At 44.7% G+C, this 22,390-nt stretch overlaps 1 protein-coding gene across 18 annotated transcripts in view; it reads right to left on the bottom strand.

The window, feature by feature from the left end:
* Window positions 1–22,390, bottom strand: part of CACNA1C (calcium voltage-gated channel subunit alpha1 C) — a 696,460-nt gene that overhangs the window by 103,293 nt on the left and 570,777 nt on the right. For 11 of the 18 annotated variants that reach the window (XM_075896633.1, XM_075896623.1, XM_075896542.1 and 8 more), the window contains 10 exons: window positions 22,153–22,285; window positions 19,042–19,171; window positions 14,448–14,507; window positions 8,897–9,003; window positions 8,110–8,197; window positions 7,556–7,663; window positions 6,939–6,991; window positions 6,685–6,831; window positions 4,911–5,112; window positions 4,342–4,500 (listed from right to left, as the gene is read on the bottom strand). In XM_075896633.1, coding sequence (XP_075752748.1) covers window positions 4,342–4,500; window positions 4,911–5,112; window positions 6,685–6,831; window positions 6,939–6,991; window positions 7,556–7,663; window positions 8,110–8,197; window positions 8,897–9,003; window positions 14,448–14,507; window positions 19,042–19,171; window positions 22,153–22,285 — 1,187 coding nt within the window. Of the gene's footprint in view, window positions 1–4,341; window positions 4,501–4,910; window positions 5,113–6,684; window positions 6,832–6,938; window positions 6,992–7,555; window positions 7,664–8,109; window positions 8,198–8,896; window positions 9,004–14,447; window positions 14,508–14,648; window positions 14,709–19,041; window positions 19,172–22,152; window positions 22,286–22,390 lie in introns of all 18 variants that reach the window. The other 7 variants (XM_075941259.1, XM_075896550.1, XM_075896577.1 and 4 more) reach the window with 4 other exon arrangements.

The following is a 22,390-nucleotide window of genomic DNA, read 5'->3' as shown; positions in this document are numbered from 1 at the left end:
CAGCTCTGTCTGAGACCAAGGCTAGGGAAAAATCTGCTGTTCTACCCATTTAAAGAAAATTCTGGTGCCCTTTTCTTTGAAAAGTTCTAGTATCAGTCCAGGTCTTGGGGGAAGGAACTTGCAATTTGGGAGGGGCCTTCATCAAAGATGTGTTTTTTGGCGTCCCTGGAAAAATCTGCCCCAATTGGCCAACTTATAAGTCTTTGCACACGCTTGTCAGCCATTACTTTGACTTTTAGCAGCTAGAATGTCAAAGATTTCATCCTCAGTTATGATGCTCCATCCCTTCGCCACCTAGTGCTGACCAGAATGTTCAGCACCAACCAAACAGAGCAATTAAGCATGTTCCAACTCAGGACTATGTGGGGTGTGTGTGTGTGTGTGTGAAGTTGATTACTATGGACACTTCTATACAGCAAAGAAAATGGTCTGTGCCAGCTGATGGTTTTGCACTGTAGGGCTATTTCTTAGCTGTGTAAACTTCTGGGTTTGGACTGCAGCGCGGGCTCCGGGTCCCTCTCATCCCGCAGGGTCCCAGAGCCCAGGCTCCAGCCTGATCCTTGAAATCTAAACAGCCCCACAGCCCAAGTGCCAAGTGACATAGCCCCTCAGCCCAAACCCTGTGAGCCAGAGTTGGCTGGCATGGGCCAGCTGCAGGGCTCTAGTTCCGCTAGACATAACCTCTAGGTGACTGCTGCTCCCAGCCCCTTCAGGCTGGGCTGAGAGCAGGGAGCCTGTCTATCGTGTGCTCTCAGTGATCTCCCTGCTTACACCTATACAGCACGGAGGAGGAAATTGATTTGAATGCACAAGGAATCAGATCAGAGGGGAGGAAAAGGCATATATTGGGATAAAAAGTCTGGTGAGCTGGGACTGAAGGCGAGGAGAGAAACTAGGAATGGATGGGCAAAGAGATGGGGGATGCAAGCTGAGAGGAGAGGAAGATGGAAGTTGTGCGGAAAGACTGGGAGTAGTAGCTGGGAAGACTGGGATATGGGAGGAGGTCAGCTGACTGCAGGGGATGAATGAGGGCTGGCTGGGCAAAAGGACTGGGACAAGGAAAGAGGGAGAGGGAGACAGGCGAAAGTATCTGGATTGCGGGGAATGGAGACTGGATGAGGGGACTGAGGAGGAAAACTCGGGCTTGGCGCATAGGAGCCCATGGAAAAGCTTATTCGTGCTCATGTAAAGACTGTATCATAATGGTACGCACAAGAGGACCCAAGTAAGTTCAAACAGACAACCTTAATTCGGCCATTTCCTAATATACAGAGCTTGACTTTGCAACCTTAATAATGTTCTTTCAATGTAGATGTTGTGCATGTGTAATTACAAACATATTACACAACAATGGTCCTAGTATGGAACCTGGGGTGATCTATTTGTCGTGTCTACCTGGGTGGCAGCATATGAAGCTACACATCACAGTGAAAATGTGATATATCTTGGTCGTAGTAAGGCTTTTGTCATTGTCCAACATGATATTCTCTTCGAGTCTAGATGAAATTGCTATAGGGTGAGTGTACAACTGGTTAAAAAGTGGTACTCAAAGAGAAGCTATCAATAGTTTGCAGTCAGATTGGAAGGGTGTATCTAGTGGGGTTCCACAGGTTGGTCCTGGTTGTGCTACTTGTCAATATTTTCATTAATGACTTGGATAATGGAGTGGAGAGTATGTTTATAAAATCTACCGATGACACCAAGCTGGGAAGGGTTGCAAGTGCTTTGGAGGATGGGATTAGAATTCAAAATGACTGTGGCCATTTGGAGAATTGATCTGAAACCAACAAGATGAAATTTAATAAAGACAAGGGCAAAATTCTTCACTTAGGAAGGAAAAATCAAATGCACAGCTACAAAATGGAGACTAACTGGGTAGGCAGTAGTATTTCTGAAAACAATACTGGGGTTACAGTGGATTATAAATTGAGAGTCAACAATACGATGTAGTATCAGAAAAGGTTAATAACATCCTGGAATGTATTAACAGGAGTGTTGTAAGTAAGACATGGGAGGTAATTATCCCCACTCTACTTGACACAGGTGAGGCCTCACCTGAAGCACTGTGGCCACTTCTGGGCACCACCTTTTAGAACAGATGTGGATAAAGTGGAACGAGTCCAGAGGAGGGTAACATAAATGACAGAAGGCTTGGAAAACCTGACCTAGGAGCAAAGGTGGAAGAAAACTGGGCACGTTTAGTTGTGAGAAAAGAAGACTGAGGGAGGCCTTGATAACAGTCTTTAAATCTGTTAAAGGTTGTTATAAAAAGGACTGAGATCAATTGTTCTCCATGTTCACTGAAGACAGGACAAGAAATAAGCAGCTTAATCTGCAGCAAGGGAGATTACCCTCTCACTGTAAGGGTGTGTCTAGACTACATGCCTCCGTCGATGGAGGCATGTAGATTAGACAGATCGGCAGAGGGAAATGAAGCCGCGATTAAAATAATCGCAGCTTCATTTAAATTTAAATGGCTGCCCCGCTCTGCCGATCAGCTGTTTGTCAGCAGATCGGGGCAGTCTGGACGCGCCGCGTCGACAAAGAAGCCTTTCTTGATCGGCACAGGTAAACCTGGTTTCACGAGGCATACCTGTGCCGATCAAGAAAGGCTTCTTTGTCGACGCGGCGCGTCCAGACTGCCCCGATCTGCCGACAAACAGCTGATCGGCAGAGCGGGGCAGCCATTTAAATTTAAATGAAGCCGCGATTATTTCAATCACGGCTTCATTTCCCTCTGCCGATCTGTCTAATCTACATGCCTCCGTCGACGGAGGCATGTAGTCTAGACATACCCTAAGGGGCGTTTAGGACTGGAACAGGTTTCCAAGTGGGGTTGTGGAATCTACATTACTGGAGATTTTTAAGAACAGGTTGGACAAACATCTGTTAAGGGGATGGTCTAGGTTTACTTGGTCCTGCTTCAGAGGAGTGGGTGGACGTAATGACTTTTCAAGGTCCATTCCAGCCCTGCATTTCTAGGATTCTATGAAAATTAGTCTGCATCCACCCAATGGTGTGTAGCTACAACTGGCAGTGAAAGGCTCTCGTAGGATGGAGGCATCAGGGAAAGACCTTGCCAACACTGCTAAAAATAGAAACATAACTGTGGGAGGCATTGCTTGAGGGTGCTGAGAGACGGGTAGGGTATATATCCTAAGCTCCTGGTATGTCTTTACTCACCTAACCAATACCTCACTGCCTACACTGCTCTTTATACCCATGCTAGGGAGGTGATTAATGTATGTATTCTATACCCAATTATAAGTGAAGACTAAGCCACAGAGAATGACCATTTATTCTTGGCCTTTGTTTTCTGTCTCTTAATTAGTTAATCCATGACACTACTATACCTCCCTCTACAGCACTAATTAGTTTCCTTCTCTGGCACTGTTTCCAAAAGCTTTGCTTTTGAATACAGCAAGTGTACAGGAAGGAAAGGAAGTAGTCCTAATAGGCTGTAGGTCTGCTACAACACTGCATTCCCAGAAACATATTCTGCCCTTAATTGCATGTGCCTGTCTCTCACTGCCAGAAACACATATCCAAGGATGGAATTTGAACCCACTAGCTGAGTTTTCAAATGCATCCGCTGAAAATATAAGCACCTAATTATCTGACCCGTGTGAACAAATATAAGTTTGCACAAAAGGTGGAGCAGTCAAAATGAGCAATAACTTAGTTGTGAAACAGCATAGGTGCAAAACCTAAAACTGCCCCTATGATATAAAAGATTGCAATCATTGTAATCATTGCAATCATTGTATAGTATCTGGTGGGTTCTCATGGTAAAGTCAAATGTCCTAGTCTTCATTCAACAATGCCAGAACAGACATAGACTAAAGACGGCACTAGTGATTTATTCCCTTCTATCTCCCCCTTTTCTTTTTTAACCCCGGATATTGATCCTCTCTTTCCAATAAGGAAAGAGGTTGAGATGTAAACTTCAGATCTGGGTGTTATAGGGGATATTTCTAACTGAGTTGTGGGTTCAACAAATTCTGAGGCTTCTGCCCATGGCTTGTGAATTCATCTGTTCTTTGGATGGCCATTTTATTGGACTGGTGACTTCACTATTTATTTTTTAATTGAGGACAAGTAGAATTAAGTTACTGGTGCCCTTTTGGAAAGAGGAGAAGAGCCAGATTCATGGGTTTAATGGTATTTCACCAGGAATGAATTTGGTCCAATGTCTTTAACAAACAAGAGAGTCAGGTCTCTTTCTTCTCACTCCAGGGGAGTTATGAGCTGGGGAGCAACTTAATGCCCTGCTAGACTTCACATCCTTCCAGCTAAAGGGCTATCCACCCACACAACTGTGGTGCTTTCTGTGGTGCTTACCTGCATGGCCAGGCAGATGGTGTTCAGCAGGATCAGAACAAACATCAGGTATTCAAAATAGGTGGAGTTCACCACATACCACACTTTGTACTGGTAATGGTTCTTAGGGATATACCTCCGCAGGGGGCGGGCCTTCAGGGCATACTCAACACATTGGCGCTAGTAAAGAGAAGAGGGAGATTAAAAAATAAAGGTAGGTGGGTTGCCTTGTATGTACAAAAATATATTTCAATGACAATTATTTGGTATGGAATTTCGTTTAGATCACAATCTAAATAAATTCAACTTACAGGAGCCTCCATTTGTACTTCCTGTGGGCCAAATTCTGCTCTCAATTAGATTCATGCTACCTCAGTGAAGTCAGTGTTACAGCAGAATATGCATCTGTGTATGGGCCTTAAGAAGAAATTCCTTTACCTGGTTCTTGATTGATAACAAATAGGGACAGCAGAATGCTTTACCCTTTTCATAGTCCTCATTTGTGTACCACTCTGGCTGTATTTGAGCCCTTGTGCATTTCTTTTGGTTGTATTTTGTGCCTTTCATTGCACTATGCAGCCATATGTTACCTGGTTCTTGTCCAGCTCACAGTTCTTGTATTCCTGCTCTCCTTGTTCCTGAAACGTGACAATGACGAAACCAACGAAGATGTTCATCATGAAGAAAGCAATGATGATGATATAGATAATGAAGAAAATGGAGATCTCCACCCTGTGGTTATAGATGGGTCCCACATCCTCCGTGTGAGAATCAATGGAGCTGTACAGCAGACTAAAGGTAAAGAGAAACCCAATGAAGACACTTAGAAAATTTCCAATAATATTGTCTCATAATACCCCACTGAGCTATGAAATCACATGGTGGGAGTCTAACTTTTAGATATTTACTTCTAATAGTTGCAATATTGAAAAATGATTTAATTTTATATAGGGCTAACCACACACTAACCCTCTTTATCCGACTCCCAAACTTTTGTGAAAGTTCAGATCCAGATCTTACTTTATCTATTGATCATTAGCTTCAGAGGAGTGGCTGAGTTAGTCTGTAATAGGAAAAACTTAAAAAACAACAAATAGTCTAGTAGCACCTTAAAGACTAACAAAACATGTAGATGGTATCATGAGCTTTCTGAAGAAGTGGGCTGTGTCCACGAAAGCTCATGATACCATCTACATGTTTTGTTAGTCTTTAAGGTGCTACTAGACCAGTGTTTCTCAACCTTTCTTTATAAAGTACCCCTTTAAAAAAAAAAAGTACCTGCAGTTTTCAGACACACAATTTTTTCTACCATTGCAACACATTTGTTTAAACAACTTAATCGTAGCCGTGCGAGCTATGACATTTTTGGGTGTAAAAAGTACAAATATAATTAACCTGTATAAAAGGTAAAACAAATTTTAAAACAAAAATTCAGTTTTCTCCAAATTTCAGTTGTGTTGATGTACCCTCTAGACTTCTCTCAAGTACCCCAAAGAGTACTCGTACCACTGGTTGAGAAACACTGTACTAGACTATTTGTTTTTTTTATGTATTGAGTTCTGCTGTGGGTTAAAGGCTACCTGTAGTTTAAACCTTTAAAAGGCTAAAACAGAAGATGTGCCCCTTCATTATACATCATGCAGATAAAGAAGGAATAATCCGCTTTGCTGAGAACTTGTTCCTAGTTTGGTGCTGTTCATAGAAGTTCTGAAAGGAAGCATGATCTTGGCACTTTTAACTGTTTGAAGTCATGCTGGCATCAACAGCTCTTGATCCTGGCTAGCATGGACAGGGTAGGGCCACAACATAGCTCTTGCCTGAATCACCCTGATGGAATGGTACTGAAAGAAATGCCAGACCCCTCATCAAAATATTAATATGGAAGTGGGTCTGGCCCATGAAAGCTCATCACCTAATAAACCATCTTGTTAATCTTTAAAGTGCTGCATAGTCCTATCTTTTGTTTCAGCTAGACCAGACTAACACGGCTACATCTCTATTACTCATCAGTATTTGTTGAGAGCTGAAAGGGTAAAAGGAACAATATGATCTTCATCTACAGATATACTAATGCTGCTACGACGCCTCTGCTGCACTTTTGTATCACCTTCCTTTCAAGATATCAGAAAATTTTACAAATGCTCATTAAACCTAATAACACTTCTGAGAGGCTAAGGGGACTGACAGGAATCACATCACCCACCTCTGGACTGGGGTGTGGCAGTTGTCAAGCAACACTACATGAAAATTGAAACGAGGGAAGGTTAATGGTTAGATTTTGATTTTCCCTTATAAATGAATGGGGAAGCTGCACTGCTTCCCATCACCAAGCCTTTTGTCCCCCCTGATTAGCTGAGCACTCACTCTGGCCAGCCCTCAAAGGTTGAAACAGTGAAGAGTGCCATCATGGCAGTCAAGACGTTGTCAAAGTCGAACTTGCTGTTCTCCCACTGGCGGGGCTGGATCGTCGGACTGCTGACTTCTCCATCTTTGTAATAAATATAATACCCCCTGTTGTTGGTAGGCAGGAAAAAAGAAACAAGAGAGATTTTCAGTTCCCACATTAGATCCAGTTAGAGTGGAGCTGAGAAATGTATCTGCCTGGGAAAGGGACTCACTTGCATTCTGCTTCTGTTTGCTTGGATTTGTCGCTGCAGAAATACAGTTTGCCCTGGGAGAGAACGAGAGAAGAAGAGTGAAGTCTCCCTTCATTATGGTTGGCCAGTGTAGCAAGGGGCCTGCACCTTCTCTTCCCTTAACTGACTAAGTGTCTCCATGAAGGCAATAAGTGAGTAATAACTGGTTTCAAAAGGGTGGGGTATAAAAGGAGAAACAAAAGGGGATCTGTGTTCATCTAGAATGTCTTCAGTTGTACAAGACATGGGGGTGGACATAACACGATTCTGTGAGAAAAGCCCCACTGCTACTGATGTTATGCCACAAACTTCAGGGAAAGGTTGGCAAAGTGCTACTCCTGGGTCTCAGGACCTGAGGTGTAATGAGTCACCTCTGCAACATGCCTCGTCTCTTTGTCTTTCGGAATTTAGTTAATGGGAGCCTGGGGAATTACTGCTATCCCAGGCCTCCTATCTGACTGTACTGAGGATGGTGTCTGCCCCAGGCAAAGCTCCATTTTCCCTTCCCCTGCACTTCTCCACACTACTTTCACCTCCTACCCTCCCCCCAAGAAGTTGGTTTAGTGAGACGGATGAATGGATGGACTCAATGGTTTTACCTTGAACAACTGAACTCCAATGCAGGCAAACATGAATTGCAGCAAAGTGGTGACAATCACAATGTTTCCAATGGTTCTGATGGCTACAAATACACACTGGACCACGTGCTGCAAAGGACAGAGAGGGGCAAGAGTAACTGGAGGGACCATCCTGAACTGCTGTCCCTATGGAAGAAGTTCAAGGCTTCAGCAAAAATCTACACATCCCAGTTTACAAGCTCCATAAAGTGGTGTCTCAGGAAAAGAAGAAAAGACTCCCTGGATGGTGAGCTGCAGTCTTGTGAGCAGGCAGAAAAGCATAGAAAAGACCAGAGTTTGGCTCACAGAGCAGCAGGATCTTCATCTCTATATGAATACCCTTCCTAGTCAGGTGAAAGGGCCCAGCTGATAGAGAGGAGGCTAGAAGCACAGCCTGCCTATCTGCAAACCAACCCAAAGCAAATGCATTAGGCCTGTTAGCCTACTTGAGCGCTTAAAAGGCTGGTGCTTTTTGACTGAAGTAACCTGGGTTTCTGGCCTTAAGAACTACTTGTGGCGATCAGGGTTTCTCTAACCTTTAGTCCCTTGGCTCTGTTGATGGCCCTCAGTGGTCTGAGTACTCTTAGGACACGTAAGATCTTCACTACGTTGATAGCACTGGACCTGGAAGAGAGTAGTAGTCTGTCAGCTTTTACAGGAACAATAGGAAGTGACCTACCTGACTTGCTTTGGGATTAGCTGGGTTCTCATTATATAGGAATTACTCTAGTTTTATCCTCAGAGCTTCTGTATGAGGCAGAAAGTACTAACAGAACCAAGTGGTCCCTTAAGCTTGGTCAGGTTTATGGAAGAAGTGCTTGGGAAATAACAGCAACAGCTTATAATTTTATTATAGCTTTCTCCCTAGACTCTCTGAGTACTTTGCAAGCACCCATTAAAGAAGAACAGCTCTGTGGCATAGACCTATATTACCCCATTTTACTGGAAGAGTAATTGAATCATGGGGTGGTACAAAGACTCTCCTCAAGTAACACTGCGAGCGTTCAAGAGTCTCATGACTTCCAGTTTCTTATCTTAGCCCCTGGACTGCCCTCTTAGCTTTCACTTGCCATCTCTAGTCTTTCCCCCTCCAGATCATTACCAACAGTATGACCCAATTTATATCGAGCCTCGCTAGTACAAGCCACTTGCTACCCCAGACTGGACCAAACAATTCTGAAGCTTCAAACTGTCATTCAGGAGAGTATAAAAAAGAAATAAACTTTCATACAGAAAAGCCAACATTATCCATCTAATGCCACCCCTTCCTTCCCACCCTCCCCACAAACAGTGGATCATCTCAGTCAAGAACGGCTCACTCACTGGATCCCAAAGGAGATGAGAGAAACGCTGACCACCAGCAAGTCTAGGATGTTGAAGTAGTTCCTGCAGAAGGAGCCCTTGTGGAGGAAGGCTCCGTATGCGGTCATCTGCGGGGAGGTATATGAAGATACAAACACACTTTGCCAACTATTCAGGGACCATCTCTTAGATCAAGTCCAACTGCTTGTGCTCAAGGTGTATATTTAAGGAGGGGCAGTATTTCTATTACAGCAGTCATTTTACTTCAAAACCCCAGTGGACAGGATAGAAAGGAAAATGAAGTAGGAGAAAGTGTGAATTAACTATCATGAGAATATATGAGGAAAAGTTTCAAACCAGTCTCTAGCCCATCTGGGCAGAGGGTACTCATTTGGGGCCAAAAGTAATTCTTCCTTGGCATTAGAGCATATAGAGAATATAAAGTTCACTTAGGAATAGCAAAGCAGCACAGTAAATACATGCTAAACAACTCTGCCACCAAACTTTTCCCCCTTTATCTTCAATGGCAAGGCACTTATGACTAAGATGCTGCATTTTATAAAGGTTTCCAGGAATAGGCCGAATAAAAATATCACAAAAAAGGGACTGTCTCTTGGGACAGTTTTCTGGGCGATACCATCTGGAGTGGACAGCGGAGACCTCCTCCCTCTGAGCAAGAACAACTGAATCACTTGGGGATTTTATGATTTAGACCTGCGTTGAAATAACAGGCAGAATTCCCTTTTGATTTGGTTCATTCCCTACATTCTGAATGGAATTCTATGTCCTCTCTACCTGCTTCCCTCAAGTTCAGCCCATTTGGTCCCTGTAATTTTGTTCAAGAAATGAAGTACGTATATTTTCCGTCTCTTTCCTCTGTTCCTTTTTTCACAAATCCCAAGGAAAGATTCCATGGGACAAGTTGACTAAGGCTTTGTCTCCACTTCACAGCTCTTAGTGATATAGCCATGGTGCTAAAAGTCAGGCAGGGTAAACACTGTTGGCACTTTTGCTGACAAAAAAGCCCACCCCCTATGACTGGAGTTTGCTTTGTTGGCAGGAGAGCTCTCCAGCCTATAAAGCACTGTTTACACTATTATTTGCTGTGGCAAAGTGTTTGCCTTTTGAGGGTGTGGGGAGAGGATTTAAGCACCTGTGAACACTAAAAGCTTTGTCACTCAATTGCCAGTGTAGACAAAGTGTAAGTCTTCTGTATTAAAAGGAGCAATCAGGTGCACCTCCCAATCTTGAAGCATTAAAATTCCACTTCTTGTGTGAGGGATTTCCTGCCCTGGAAGTTGTACTCTATTAAATAACAAGGCGATTCTATGAAAAAAAGTCTCCCTTTCTGTGGAAGAAGTAGAATTTTCAGAACAGTATTTATGGACAGTGTAAATATGGATGGGTCAGAACAGAAGTCCAGGCCTAAAAACCTCTGAGCTTTGGGAATTCCGGAAATGTTTAGGTCTGGAGTTTTGGTTCAGACCTCTCTCTGTCTACGTTGTCAACAAATACAGTTCTGGAGCCTTAAAATTCCCCCTGTCCTATAGAAAGGGTGCATCTTTTTGGGAAAGGTTAGACCTAGATTTGAATTTTATGGGCAAGACCCATCTGAGGAAAAAATAACTAGACGAGACCAGCCCTGTGGTTTCTCAAAATGATTAGCTTTAACCAGGCTGCTCAAAGCAGGAGAAAAACAATCAGGGTATGTCTACATTACCCCGCTAGTTCGAACTAGCGGGGTAATGTAGGCATACCGCACTTGCAAATGAAGCCCGGGATTTGAATTTCCCGGGCTTCATTTGCATAAGCGGGGAGCCGTCATTTTTAAAACCCCGCTGGTTCGAACCCCGTGCAGCGCGGCTACACGGGGCACGAACTAGGTAGTTCGAACTAGGCTTCCTAGTTCGAACTACCGTTACTCCTCGTGAAATGAGGAGTAACGGTAGTTCGAACTAGGAAGCCTAGTTCGAACTACCTAGTTCGTGCCCTGTGTAGCCGCGCTGCATGGGGTTCGAACCAGCGGGGTTTTAAAAATGGCGGCTCCCCGCTTATGCAAATGAAGCCCGGGAAATTCAAATCCCGGGCTTCATTTGCAAGTGCGGTATGCCTACATTACCCTCCTAGTTCGAACTAGGAGGATAGTGTAGACATACCCTCACAGACTCAGTCCATTTGAATTGTGAAAGATACACAACCTTATATGGGCTTTCTGGCTCCTGCTGTTAATTCAGACAATGTACTTCCTGGAAGTTTCCAGCCCTGGCTACCCATGGCAATTCCAGTCAAAGGAGTGCTGAAGCATGATCCAGCACATGACTTTATTCACCAAACAGCCCCAAGTTTAGGAACGGCCTACCAATCAATCAGTCAGAACTGAAAAGGGAAGGAAGTATAAACTCTGGCCTCAATTTAGAATTTATACTTATGGATACATTTGGCTGGGGGGAAGGGAGGGTTCTTGCCATGACAAAGGTGGTAAAGATGCCCTTTACTGCTTGTATTTTGTATGGCAATCTTGAAGGAAAGAAGACACCATTGAAATCAGGAAGGGGAGCTCTGCTGAGTTTCACTATTGTATGACCAGTGGTTCTTTATTGTCTGTTGGAAGATTACACTATATTCAGGGAAGATACTCAGAGTGTATAATCCAGTATCTGTTTTCCACCTGTGGCAATGACCAAAGCAACGGCAATACCATTTTAATGAAGAATTATACTCTTTGCTTACACAGCACTTTATATGTTCACTGCATTGTACAGACATTCATTAATTAAATGTTATCACATCATTGTGCGGTAGGTAAGTGTTATCTGCCCCATATACCAATTTCTCCATTCTCTTCAACTTTGTACAGTCATTTGTGCTTGCGACTCTTTATACATACAGGCTGTGTCTAGACTGGCAAGTTTTTCCGGAAAATCAGCCGCTTTTCCGGAAAAACTTGCCAGCTGTCTACACTGGCTGCTTGAATTTCCGCAAAAGCACTGACTTCCTACTGTAAGAAATCAGTGCTTTTTGTGGAAATAATATGCTGCTCTCATTCGGGCAAAAGTCCCTTTTGCGCAAAACTTTTGCATAAAAGGGCCAGTGTAGACAGCTCAGATTTGTTTTGCGCAAAAAAGCCCCAATCGCGAAAATGGCAATCGGGGCTTTTTTGTGCAAAAGCACGTCTAGATTGGCCATGGACGCTCTTCTGCAAAAAGTGCTTTTGCGGAAAAGCGTCCTGCCAATCTAGATGCTCTTTTCCGAAAATGCTTTTAACAGAAAACTTTTCCGTTAAAAGCATTTCCGGAAAATCATGCCAGTCTAGACATAGCCACATGGTACTCATGTAAAAGACTGAACAAGATACCAGATAGTGGAGAAACAGGCCCTGAGAGATTAAATTATTCCTCTGAGATCAAGCTACGGGACACTAGCAAAGACAGGATTAGAAATCAGGATGTCCTAACTTCTAATCCTCTGCTCAGTCCGTGCTCTCTTAATAGTAAAAGCTGGAAGAAGCCCAGGGCTGATATCCTGCTTCTACTGAATTTAACAAGAGTTTTGCCATTCACTTCAGTAATACTAGGACTGAATCCCAGAAATAGTTACAAGGTTCATTCCTCTAGGGCAGTGGTCCCCAACCTTTTGGGGCTGCTGGGCGCCTGGGGGCGGGGCCGCTCACTTTTGCGTGTATGGGGGCGGGGCCACTCACAGGCCACGTGACTGGGGGCGGGGCCAAGCATGCACCACACACCCGAGGCCGGCAGCGGCATGTGCAGCGATCCTGGGCAGGGACTGCCCAGGTTCCGCACGGCACCCCTAGGGCCGGCAAGGGCGCACCCGGGGCCGGGGCCGGGGCCGGGGCCGGGGCCGGGGCCAGGGCCGGAGCCAGAGCCGGCCATGCACCCGGGGCTGGCACCTGCTGCACGCCCGGGGGCGGGGCCAGCCCAGGTTGCTCTGCGGGAGCACGTAAAGGGCCTGGCGGGCGCCATGGCGCCCATGGGCACCGGGTTGGGGACCATGGCTCTAGGGGAATGGAGTTGTTAGTTAAATGGTTTGGACCTAACCCCATTCTCACTGAAATCAATGAGCGCTTTTGTGCTCTGCTTTATACTAGAAAGTTATTTCAGAATAACACCCCCTTATTTTGAAATAAGTGGAGCGTCCACACTGCCACGCTCATTATTTCAAAATAACAGGCTGATTATTTCAAAATTGGTACTCCCGCTTTCCTTGGGGAATAACGCTATTTTGATGTTGTTATTTTGGGAATTATTCTTTCAAATTTAGTTATTTTGAAATAATTTCCTAGTGTAGCTGTGCCCTGCCATTCATATCAGTGAGAGCAGGACTGGGCCATTAGTCACTTACTACCATTAATTCAAATGGCTTGAAGGTGCCCTTGAATAGAGAGCCAACAGTTGGACTAAACTTCTGTGTAATGTTGCTGCTGAGCTGCTTTCCGTCTTAACATGCTATTTCGTGTGGATGCTGGATTTAATGGGCACACACACAGCATGCAGCAGCACAGCAGAAAATATGAGCCACTCTGGACAGCACTGTGGTTTTGGTACTTTGAAGCCAAACAGCCAAGCCCAGTTCCTAATTCAGGGAGCATCCTGTCCTTCTAGTGCTCATTTGTATACTGTACTATCTGCCTGAATTATGAGGTCTCCGCAGCTCTAAGGAGAATGCTGCCATCCACCAGTGCTCAACACCAGCTCACTGAGGAAAAAACAAGCTGCCAAGTGAACTGTGCATGTAGAGAGCCAGCACAGTGCTTGATTACTGTTATTTAATAGATTAGTTTTGAGAAAAATAAAAGTTGAGAGAGGCAACGGATTTTTATTTTCTTCATTGCCAAACTATTTTCCTCTTCCATTTCCTTGTGGCCCGGGTGTTCCCCTGGAAAGTCAGACTGGGTTATTCAGCCAGGCAGTTTTACTGTCTGGATCAGAGCTTTGCAGCCACTAGCACCTATCCCAGTTATGGGCCCTCATTTTAGTAACTGGTACTCTAGATTCCTCCTCCAGATCAGAACAATGAGCTTCTGTTCTGGGCTGCCAGGGAATTCTGCTGTTTGTCTTCCACAAGGGACTTCTGGCTGCCATAGTGGTGCCATAGTGGTGCCAAACACCAATGCCATAGTGGCGTAGGACTCAGGGCTTCACTTTGGATTTCAGCATGCTAAAATGGGGGGAGAGGGAAGGGCATTGGTTCACATAGTGTCGCTCTCCACATGTGAGAGGCTTGCATGCTCATGGTTCTCAGGTTGCTACACATGTACTGTTGTCCTGAAATGATTTGCAACTGCTGGGGCACGCTTCTGGCCTGTTTGCCCTTTATTTGTCCCACTCTGATATTTCCTGAAAGAATCATCCCTGCACGCTAACACTAGCTTTAAATAACAAATGCCATTTGAATATCAACATTGGACAAAAGAACTGTTGAGCATCTTAGACAACTTCTAACTAATAAGCTAAAAATCAAAAGAAAATCCTGTCTGTGGAGATAACAATGGGATTTAAAGTGATACAGACAAAGAGAGAGAAAGAGAGAGACGTGCATTGCTCAGATTGGTTACCTTAAGAATAATTTCTAATGTAAAGATACTAGTGAAGACATAGTCTGCATTGCCTAGGATCTGAAAAATAAGCACAGTTGGGTTAGTGGTACGGTGCATGACCCAATACAAACAAGTGTGTGTGTTAGCAACAGATAGTGGCAGAGAACTAGTAAACTCATGAGTGAAAGATAATAATGGTAGAGAAGATGGGGACTTTACCTTCAGAGCAATTTCAATGGTGAAAATGACAGTAAAAACTATATCAAAATAAAAGAGAATCTGTAAAACAAAAGGGAATTGAGGCGGAGGGGGAGATCAGTGAATGATCACTGGAATGAGAAATCACCATTCAAAATCAAAATACAAAAGTCTTTTCATAGGAGGGCAGGAAGAAATAGATGGGAAATGGTTTGGTAAGAACATCCTGTTGAACTCAATGAAGTTCTTGGTATAGGATACAGGAAGCATATTAATGAAATCTTTGCTGTGAGCTACACTCCTATGTGGCTTCAGAGGCAAAATAATATTTTTTTAATTTAATTTAATTGTATAAAGAATGCAAGGGTTTCCCAAAGACATTTCCAAGGGGAGAATGCAAGGATATCTGGTCTCTCCATGGAAAACATGTGATTCCTTTTTATTAACTTCCATTCAGGTTTTCTGTGTCCTTTACAGAATAGGGGAAAAAGGCTCTGAATTGCAGTGCAGTGGCAGCTACTGATCTTTTTTCTCTATTCGGACTTGTCATGAATTGGGGTGAATAACAAGCATATACATTTGCAAATTAAACAGAATCATAGCTTTATGTCCAGAAGGACACAAGACAGAATGGCAGGTCCTGAGGTGTAAAGCAACATTCAAAGCAGGTAACAGCAGGGATTTGGTTATCAACCTGAGTCCCATTAAAGCTAATAGGAGATTTGCCATTGACTTCAGTGGTACCAGAATTTGACCGTATATATTTAAGATGAAGGAGAATATCCCTGTCACAATCAAATCTCCTGCTATCCCCCAAACTTTTCCTTCTAACTGCACTATTAGCATTGAAATTGTGAATATATTCTCTTTGCATTACTTTCTCGTAAGTTTGATGAAGCTTTAGATTTAATAGTCTCCGAAGGGAAGTGGTGAAAGCCCCACCACTTGGCAAATATACAGCCAGATTGAACAAAACAATAGTAAACATATAATCTTTCAATGGCAGGGAGATAGACTGCATCACATAGTAGATCTTTCCTGCCTCTAGATTTTATGGTCAAATCCCGACATGATGTAATGGTAGCAAAACCTGCACTTATTGACTAGATTCTTGCTTATTATTATACCATGTAAATATAGAGTAACTATTGCATTCACTGGGGTTACAGTGGACCATACCATATAAATGAGACCAGAGACCAGCCCATTTGTCAAACTGGAACAAGTTATACTACACAGCAACTTACACTTAGAATTTGACTTAAATCAGTATGAGTTACTGCTGAATTGAACCAGAGACTGCCACAGAAGTTGTACCAAGTGGTACCTATTTATTTCAGGCTGGGTTTGACCATAGATGTCTTGGTAACTTGAAAATGAAAAGGGCCATTTCAAGGATACTCAGACCCCAAATACAGCCTCCATTAATTTAGGTATATTATAATTGGAAATGCCCTCCTTACTCCAATCTGCTGGGCTTTTGAGAGTTGATTATTATGTCAGTAGATTAATTTTATAATTAATGGCTCAGATTCCCTTGTACCCCTCTGGCTACTATGCATCACTTCAGCAATGCAAAGCAGGCATAAACTTGACGACAGTGGTTGATTCAGATGGGTTTGAAGATGTTCTACCTCACCAGAGCTGTGCAGGGCAACTGGAGCGTACCGGGGACTCTGACTCAAATGCAGCATCTAGCACAGGTTTCACATATTAACAAAGTTGTACCTTTTGGAAACAATTGCAGGTCACCTCTGAATGGAGCTTTATTTTGCCAGCAGGTCTTACCAGTGTGGTTATTATTATTTAAAAGGTGGACAAATTGAAATGAAAACAATCCTGCTGGGCTAGAATGAGTTCTCCCTTCAAATATACTTCTATACAGGGCTCAGCTGGGCCTTGAAGGCACAAGTTGGTGCTGAAGTTGGATGGAGGTGCAGCTCTTAGAGGCACTGGTCTGAATGCACAAAGTGAGTTAGGTGTTGTGACACTCAGCCTCTTGGGGTATGTCTAGATTGCATCCCTCTGTCGGCAGAGGAATGCAGATTAGGCAGGTCGACATTGCAAATGAGGCAGGGATTTAAATATCCCATGCCTAATTTGCATCAAAATGGCCACCGCGTTTTGCTGACTCCGCACTTTGTCAGCAAAAAGCAGCAGTCTAGAGGGGGATCTGTCGAGAAAGAAAGCCTTTTTCGACAGATCCCTTATGACAGATCTTACGAGAGTGCTCTAACCTCTGGGTTATCAGGTCACTTTTGTGCTTGTGCACTCTCTGTCTCAAAGAGTCATATGATGGTGGTCCTAGTCCTCCCTTGCCTCTGGGCTGTTTTGTAAGAATTTACCAGAGGGAAGTGCCTATTGGATTGGGCCCCCCCTGTGACTTACGCAGCTAAATGCCTGTCTTACCCTTTCTGCATTGCTTTAGAGCAGGGGTAGGGAACACTTTTTCGGTTGGGGGGGCCACTGACCCACAGAAAAATCAGTCAGGAGCCTCACACAAGTGAGAAACCAAAAAACCACCACTCACCAGCATGGACTCCCCAATGCTGGGGGGAGCACCAAGCCTTAAGGGTTGGATCCAGGCAAGTTGGGGGCTACATCTGGCCTCCAGGCCTTAGTTTCCTCATCCCTGCTTTAAAGTTTATGTGGGAGAAAGGCAGCAGGATGCCCAGAGGGGCGCAACAGTGCATATCCTCAGAAGCAGAAAGATGGGTGCTTAGAAAAGTTTTAGGTGCCGAGTGAGTTTTGGCACCTCCATGGTGTAGCAGGAGTTTTGTGCATTGCAGCAGTCACCCAAGTGGGAAGTAGGCACCAAATTCCCTTTGTGCATTCAGGACACAGTGCCCGAGCCCTTGGGAACACAGGGAGAACATAGCCACTGCTCCATCTTGGGAAGGCAAGTACAGTGCATTCCACTGCGGAGAGACAGGGTCTTCCCACTAACTTTTTCTCACTTTCGAAAGCTGCCAAGGGCAGCAATAGCCCTGCAGCGTTCTTGTTCACAGGATAGTGCATGGACCAGACTGTGCTATCCCTGGGTGGAAGCACAAAGGCAGCTAGGCTGCTTGTACTTTCACCCTGCTCAGGGCAGGGTACAATCTTATGCTCATATTGTAAAGGCAGCTCACTTTTGCAACTCTGACATCTCGCCAGTGTTCTCTTACATGATGCATTTTAAACATTTGCACCTGCAAAAATTAAGCACGGATTTTCAAACATGCAAGACAGGCTTTTGCAGCAAACCTCTAGCTCTTCATTCAGTAGTGACAGCTGGAACCCCTTTAGCTAGAGCTGTCTACTAGAGCGTCCGTGGAAATGCTGCTCTAGGTATATCAGCTGCAGAGCCTTGCATTTAGACCTTCATATTAAGTACATTAAGCACATGTGGCTAATCAGTGACAGGTCAGATTATATTGTTCTATGCTCTCTTTAAAGGTGAAATGGAAAATTATGATAAAAACTGAGATAAACTCAGGAACATGTACTACGCAAACCAATCTCTGTGCTGTGCATGTGTGAGTGTTTTGGAGGGACAGTTGGATATTCAGCATTAAATTAAGATTTAACATGCTGTACCAAACATTTAGTTACTGTCAAAAAATCTTCCAAGCTTTTCCAGAACTAGACTAGAAAAGCTCCAAAATGTCTCTCGGAAATGCAGTGACTAGAAGTCTCACCCCCAACTGCTCACTCTTCTGGTTTCCGTGCCAAACCAGAATAATCGAGGCAAACTCAGGAGAGCAGTGAATTTCCATGAGGGCTAATAAGAGCTTTTACAAAGGTTGATTAGAGTGCATTTCTGGGCGGAGTAAGCCCCACAGCTTGGTCAGGGGAAGCATTTAATACTTATTGGGGGATTTTCTGGTTTGATTATAGCTTAACAGCCGGAACACAAATGTTGATGGCCCAGTTCTAACCTCAGTAGTCCTGGGTTTCCAGCAGTGCAATTGCAGTGCCCTAGAGTGTTACTTCTGATTTACACCAGTATAAGGAAGGTCAGAATTAGGCCCTGAGTTTTTCAAGTGAAAGGCTGGCACACAGCAGGAGAGCTGAAGTTCCAAAAGCCCTTGAAAAACAGAGTTATTTGAAATCCAACATACGTTTCTAGATCCTAGTATTATTGTGACCTGCCCTACCCAAAATCCCAATAGAAAACATTGCCCCCCTCATCCCCCACACTGTGCTTTTCCCTGCTTTCCCCAGCAGAGGTTTGTGATATTGATCTGAGGCCAAATTCTGCCCTGGCTTGCCTTCTCTGCAAGCCCATTCATTTCCCTTGGCCTACTCAGGGCAGCCCCAGAAGTCTGTGATACAGCCCTCTCTGCACTGCCATTAGTTTGTTCTGGCCTGGGTTCATGATCTGGTTGAATCACGCATGTTGGGAGGGAGGGAGGGAGGATGGGAGGCATACTTGGTTCCTAAAGGAGTAGTGTCGGACAGGGTCCTCAGCTGCCAGGGAGATGCTGCTGAGCAAGATGAAAAAGAGGATCAGGTTGGTGAAAATATTATCATTAACGATTCGATGGCAGTGGAGACGAAACCTGCAAGAGAGAGGAAAGACACAACCTTATCCATCAGAACTAGCTGCAGAGAGAGCTAAACGTTGGGACCCCTCCTCCTTTTCACCTGTAAGAGTGTTCTGCATAAGTCCCTTTGACTTGGGGGGAGAGGGGGCGAGAACTAGGCCAGGCAGTTGTACCTGACCCTGCAAGGTGCCGAATGTCTTCGCTCCACCCAGGGAGCCAAGGGAGATGCTTAACATCCTGCAGGACTGGGCGGGCCCTTGGTGCCTCAATGAAGGGAAGAGAGGACGGCAGCCATTCTCTCTACATATGTTTGGGGCCTTATTCCAATTTAGTGGTGTTCTGAAACAAATGACCTCCTTTTGGTTCACCCTGAAATGATACCACTTGCCTCAATTAAAGAGAAAAGAGACAGAAACTCAGGCAGGAGGAATGTTCACAGCTTGTTTTAGCTTCTCTTCTATACATGTTTTTCATTTACTACTGATCCCGAGATGGAACTGGAATTTCTCTGGAGAGGTCAGAAGAGCTCCACTCACTACTAGTGCTTCATGCAATAACAGGAAACCAGGCACAAGTTGGGTCTGGGGATAGGACTTCTAAGGGCCAGCGTCTCTTTGCGGAAGCTCAACCTAATATAAAACAATTCTTATTCTTAGCAGGAACCTAGCAGGCAAGAAATAAAACAGATTCCAGTCAAATGGAAAAATTCCCTCTCCCAATTGACTATGCACCTCCATAGCTCCCGCCTCTCAAATATCCAACAGCACTTTGCAAAGATTTAGGAGTAAAACCTCATCTTATTTTGGCCCCTTTTTTGCGTACAACACTCCCAAGTCCTATAAGCCCTCTTTACACAGAGGTTAATTTGCTTGCCCAAGAAATCACAGTGAGACAGTGGCAGAGCTGGAATTAGAATCCAAGAGGGCTGACTGCTGTTCCCCCACTGCCAACTATATACACCCACACACATTAATCGCATCTGATGACTGGCTTTCTGATACAGTCTCCTGTTGGGACTGTGCTCCTACACAATGCCCCCGTGGAAATTCTGGGAGGCCTTATGCATTAGGCAAACATGTTACTCCGACATTTTTGGAAAGATGCAGCATGCATTCCTTTCTATGACAACCACAGTCCCTCTCTCCCTCCTCCCAACTTTGGAGAACCTAGAGTTATGAATGGCTCTAGTCTCCCATGGTGCTATATTCAGGAGAATACAAGGACCACACTCTTCCTAACCCTGCACTGGCACCCAGGAGGGATCCTCCTTGTGCTCTTTCCCCTTTGCACATCCATGTTTGGCACAGTCATACCACATGTCTTTAGTTAAGTGTGTCTGACACAACTAAGACCCACCCCCCCACACCAAGAAAACACTGCATGTGCTCCTGGGTGCCACATGGTCCTTGTTTTTCCACTGATGTTATTTTTGCTTCAATATGGTACATCAGGAAACCCATCTGTTAATTAGACTCCAAAGTCTTTGCACTGTCCCAAGTTGTGAGGATGGTGTTTACTTAACATAAATGGAAGCATACTAATGGATGCAATTACTGACATTTGCAACTAAAAGGGAACAGGGCAGAGAAGAGAGGACTTGAGGGAACTGTTAATGACACAAGAAGCTTTTCCTCACTAATTCACCAACTCAATCCAATCTTACTTTTACTGAAATCAATGAGAGTTTTGTCATTAACTTCAATGGGAGCAGGTCCCTAATGACTGGCAATCATTGGCATTGGATGGCTTTACAGTGACCTATATACAATAGGGTTGTGGTCTCACGAGCCTCTTAGGATCACTATCTTATTCTACACATGACTGGCCACCAAGCAGACTTCACATGGGAATACCCTTCAGTGGCTGCTGATCATGACAGATCTGGACTGGTGGCTAACAGATGAAAGGCTGTTCATGCCGTACCGATCCTTCAACCTCTCCGGACCCCCTAGCTGACGTATTTTATTTCTAATGCCCAGGTTTCTTTTTTTAACTTTGGCAGAAGCTATCCCAGAGTTCTGTGCTGGTTGGTGTGGTACAGCCCTCCCGAAGGCAAGAAGGTGGTTCAATGCACCACATCCTTTGTAGGGGGACAAGGGTAAAGCACATTTCCCCAGAATGGGCACCAGAGAGACTGTGCTGGTACCAAATGCTCTCTGCAGCAGGCCAGCTCTGCTCTGTGGAGCCATGAGTTCCCCTCCTCCATCCCCTTTTTAGCATGCTCTTCTTTGTGGGGCAGGAAGGGGGCTGAACAGAGACTCACTCAGCTAGAGAGCTGGGGTCAGAGGACTAAATGACAGATGAAGAGTCTCCCGGAAGGAAGCCCCAGGGGCACTGCTCCATCCCAGAGTACGTAAACTGGATAACCATGCTATTGAGAAAGACTCTGTTGGTCAGACTAAGGATTGAGCCTGAGGAGGGATGAAGAGACACAGCCAACTGAGGGTACCCACAATGGGCCCTTTTGGACTGCTAAAGGACTGAGCCAGGAAAAGCTGCAGAATGTTATTGAGTGCTTTGAGATAGGCCTGGTTGGACAGTATACCCTGGAAGAGATTTGGGTTTTTTTTAGTTTCGCACATGACCTGTGTGTGATTCAGCCAGAGGGTTGAGTCACTGAAAACCCACCTGATAAGCACAGCAGCTGACAGAGCACTGTGAGTGGAGCAAACTGAGAAAAGTGGCAGGCATGCACACACTCAAAGGGAAAGGGGATTGTAACTGGAGGGTGACACCCCTTTACACAAAGTATTCACAATCTGCCTCTCCTACGAGCTTTCTAGGAGCCCTGAACTCTCCGTAGGCAGCAGTACTAGCACAGAGCTGCCTAAGGCAGAACTTTCCATCTGGGATTCCAAGCAGGGGTTTCTGCTAGACTGACTGAGCCACTGACTCCAGGAAGCCCCACGCAGCATGTTCTTGGGGGTCAGTACCAACAGGAGATTTGACCTGCCTTTCATGGTTGGAACACTGCAGTGCAGCGACTTCTCAAGTACCTGTTGGTAGAGCTGAAGATGAAAAAAGCACTGGCATCCGGCATGGGCGCGGCCTTTTCTTTGAGGTGCAGTTCAGACATTGGGCGTGGCCGAGGGCCGACAGGCATTTCAGGCTCCTCCTCCTCTTCCTCTGCTGGAAGGAACAGTTAGGCTTTTAATGCTATGGAGTTGCAGTCACTGGTTCACTTGAGTGCAAAGCACATTATGTACCTCTGAAGTTTCGGTTCTTTCTCTGGGT

The sequence above is a fragment of the Pelodiscus sinensis genome, chromosome 1, assembly GCF_049634645.1.
Source record: "Pelodiscus sinensis isolate JC-2024 chromosome 1, ASM4963464v1, whole genome shotgun sequence".
Lineage (NCBI taxonomy): Eukaryota > Metazoa > Chordata > Testudines > Trionychidae > Pelodiscus > Pelodiscus sinensis.
The sequence above is the reverse complement of the archived record's forward strand: the minus strand, read 5'-3'. Positions and strand labels throughout refer to the sequence as shown.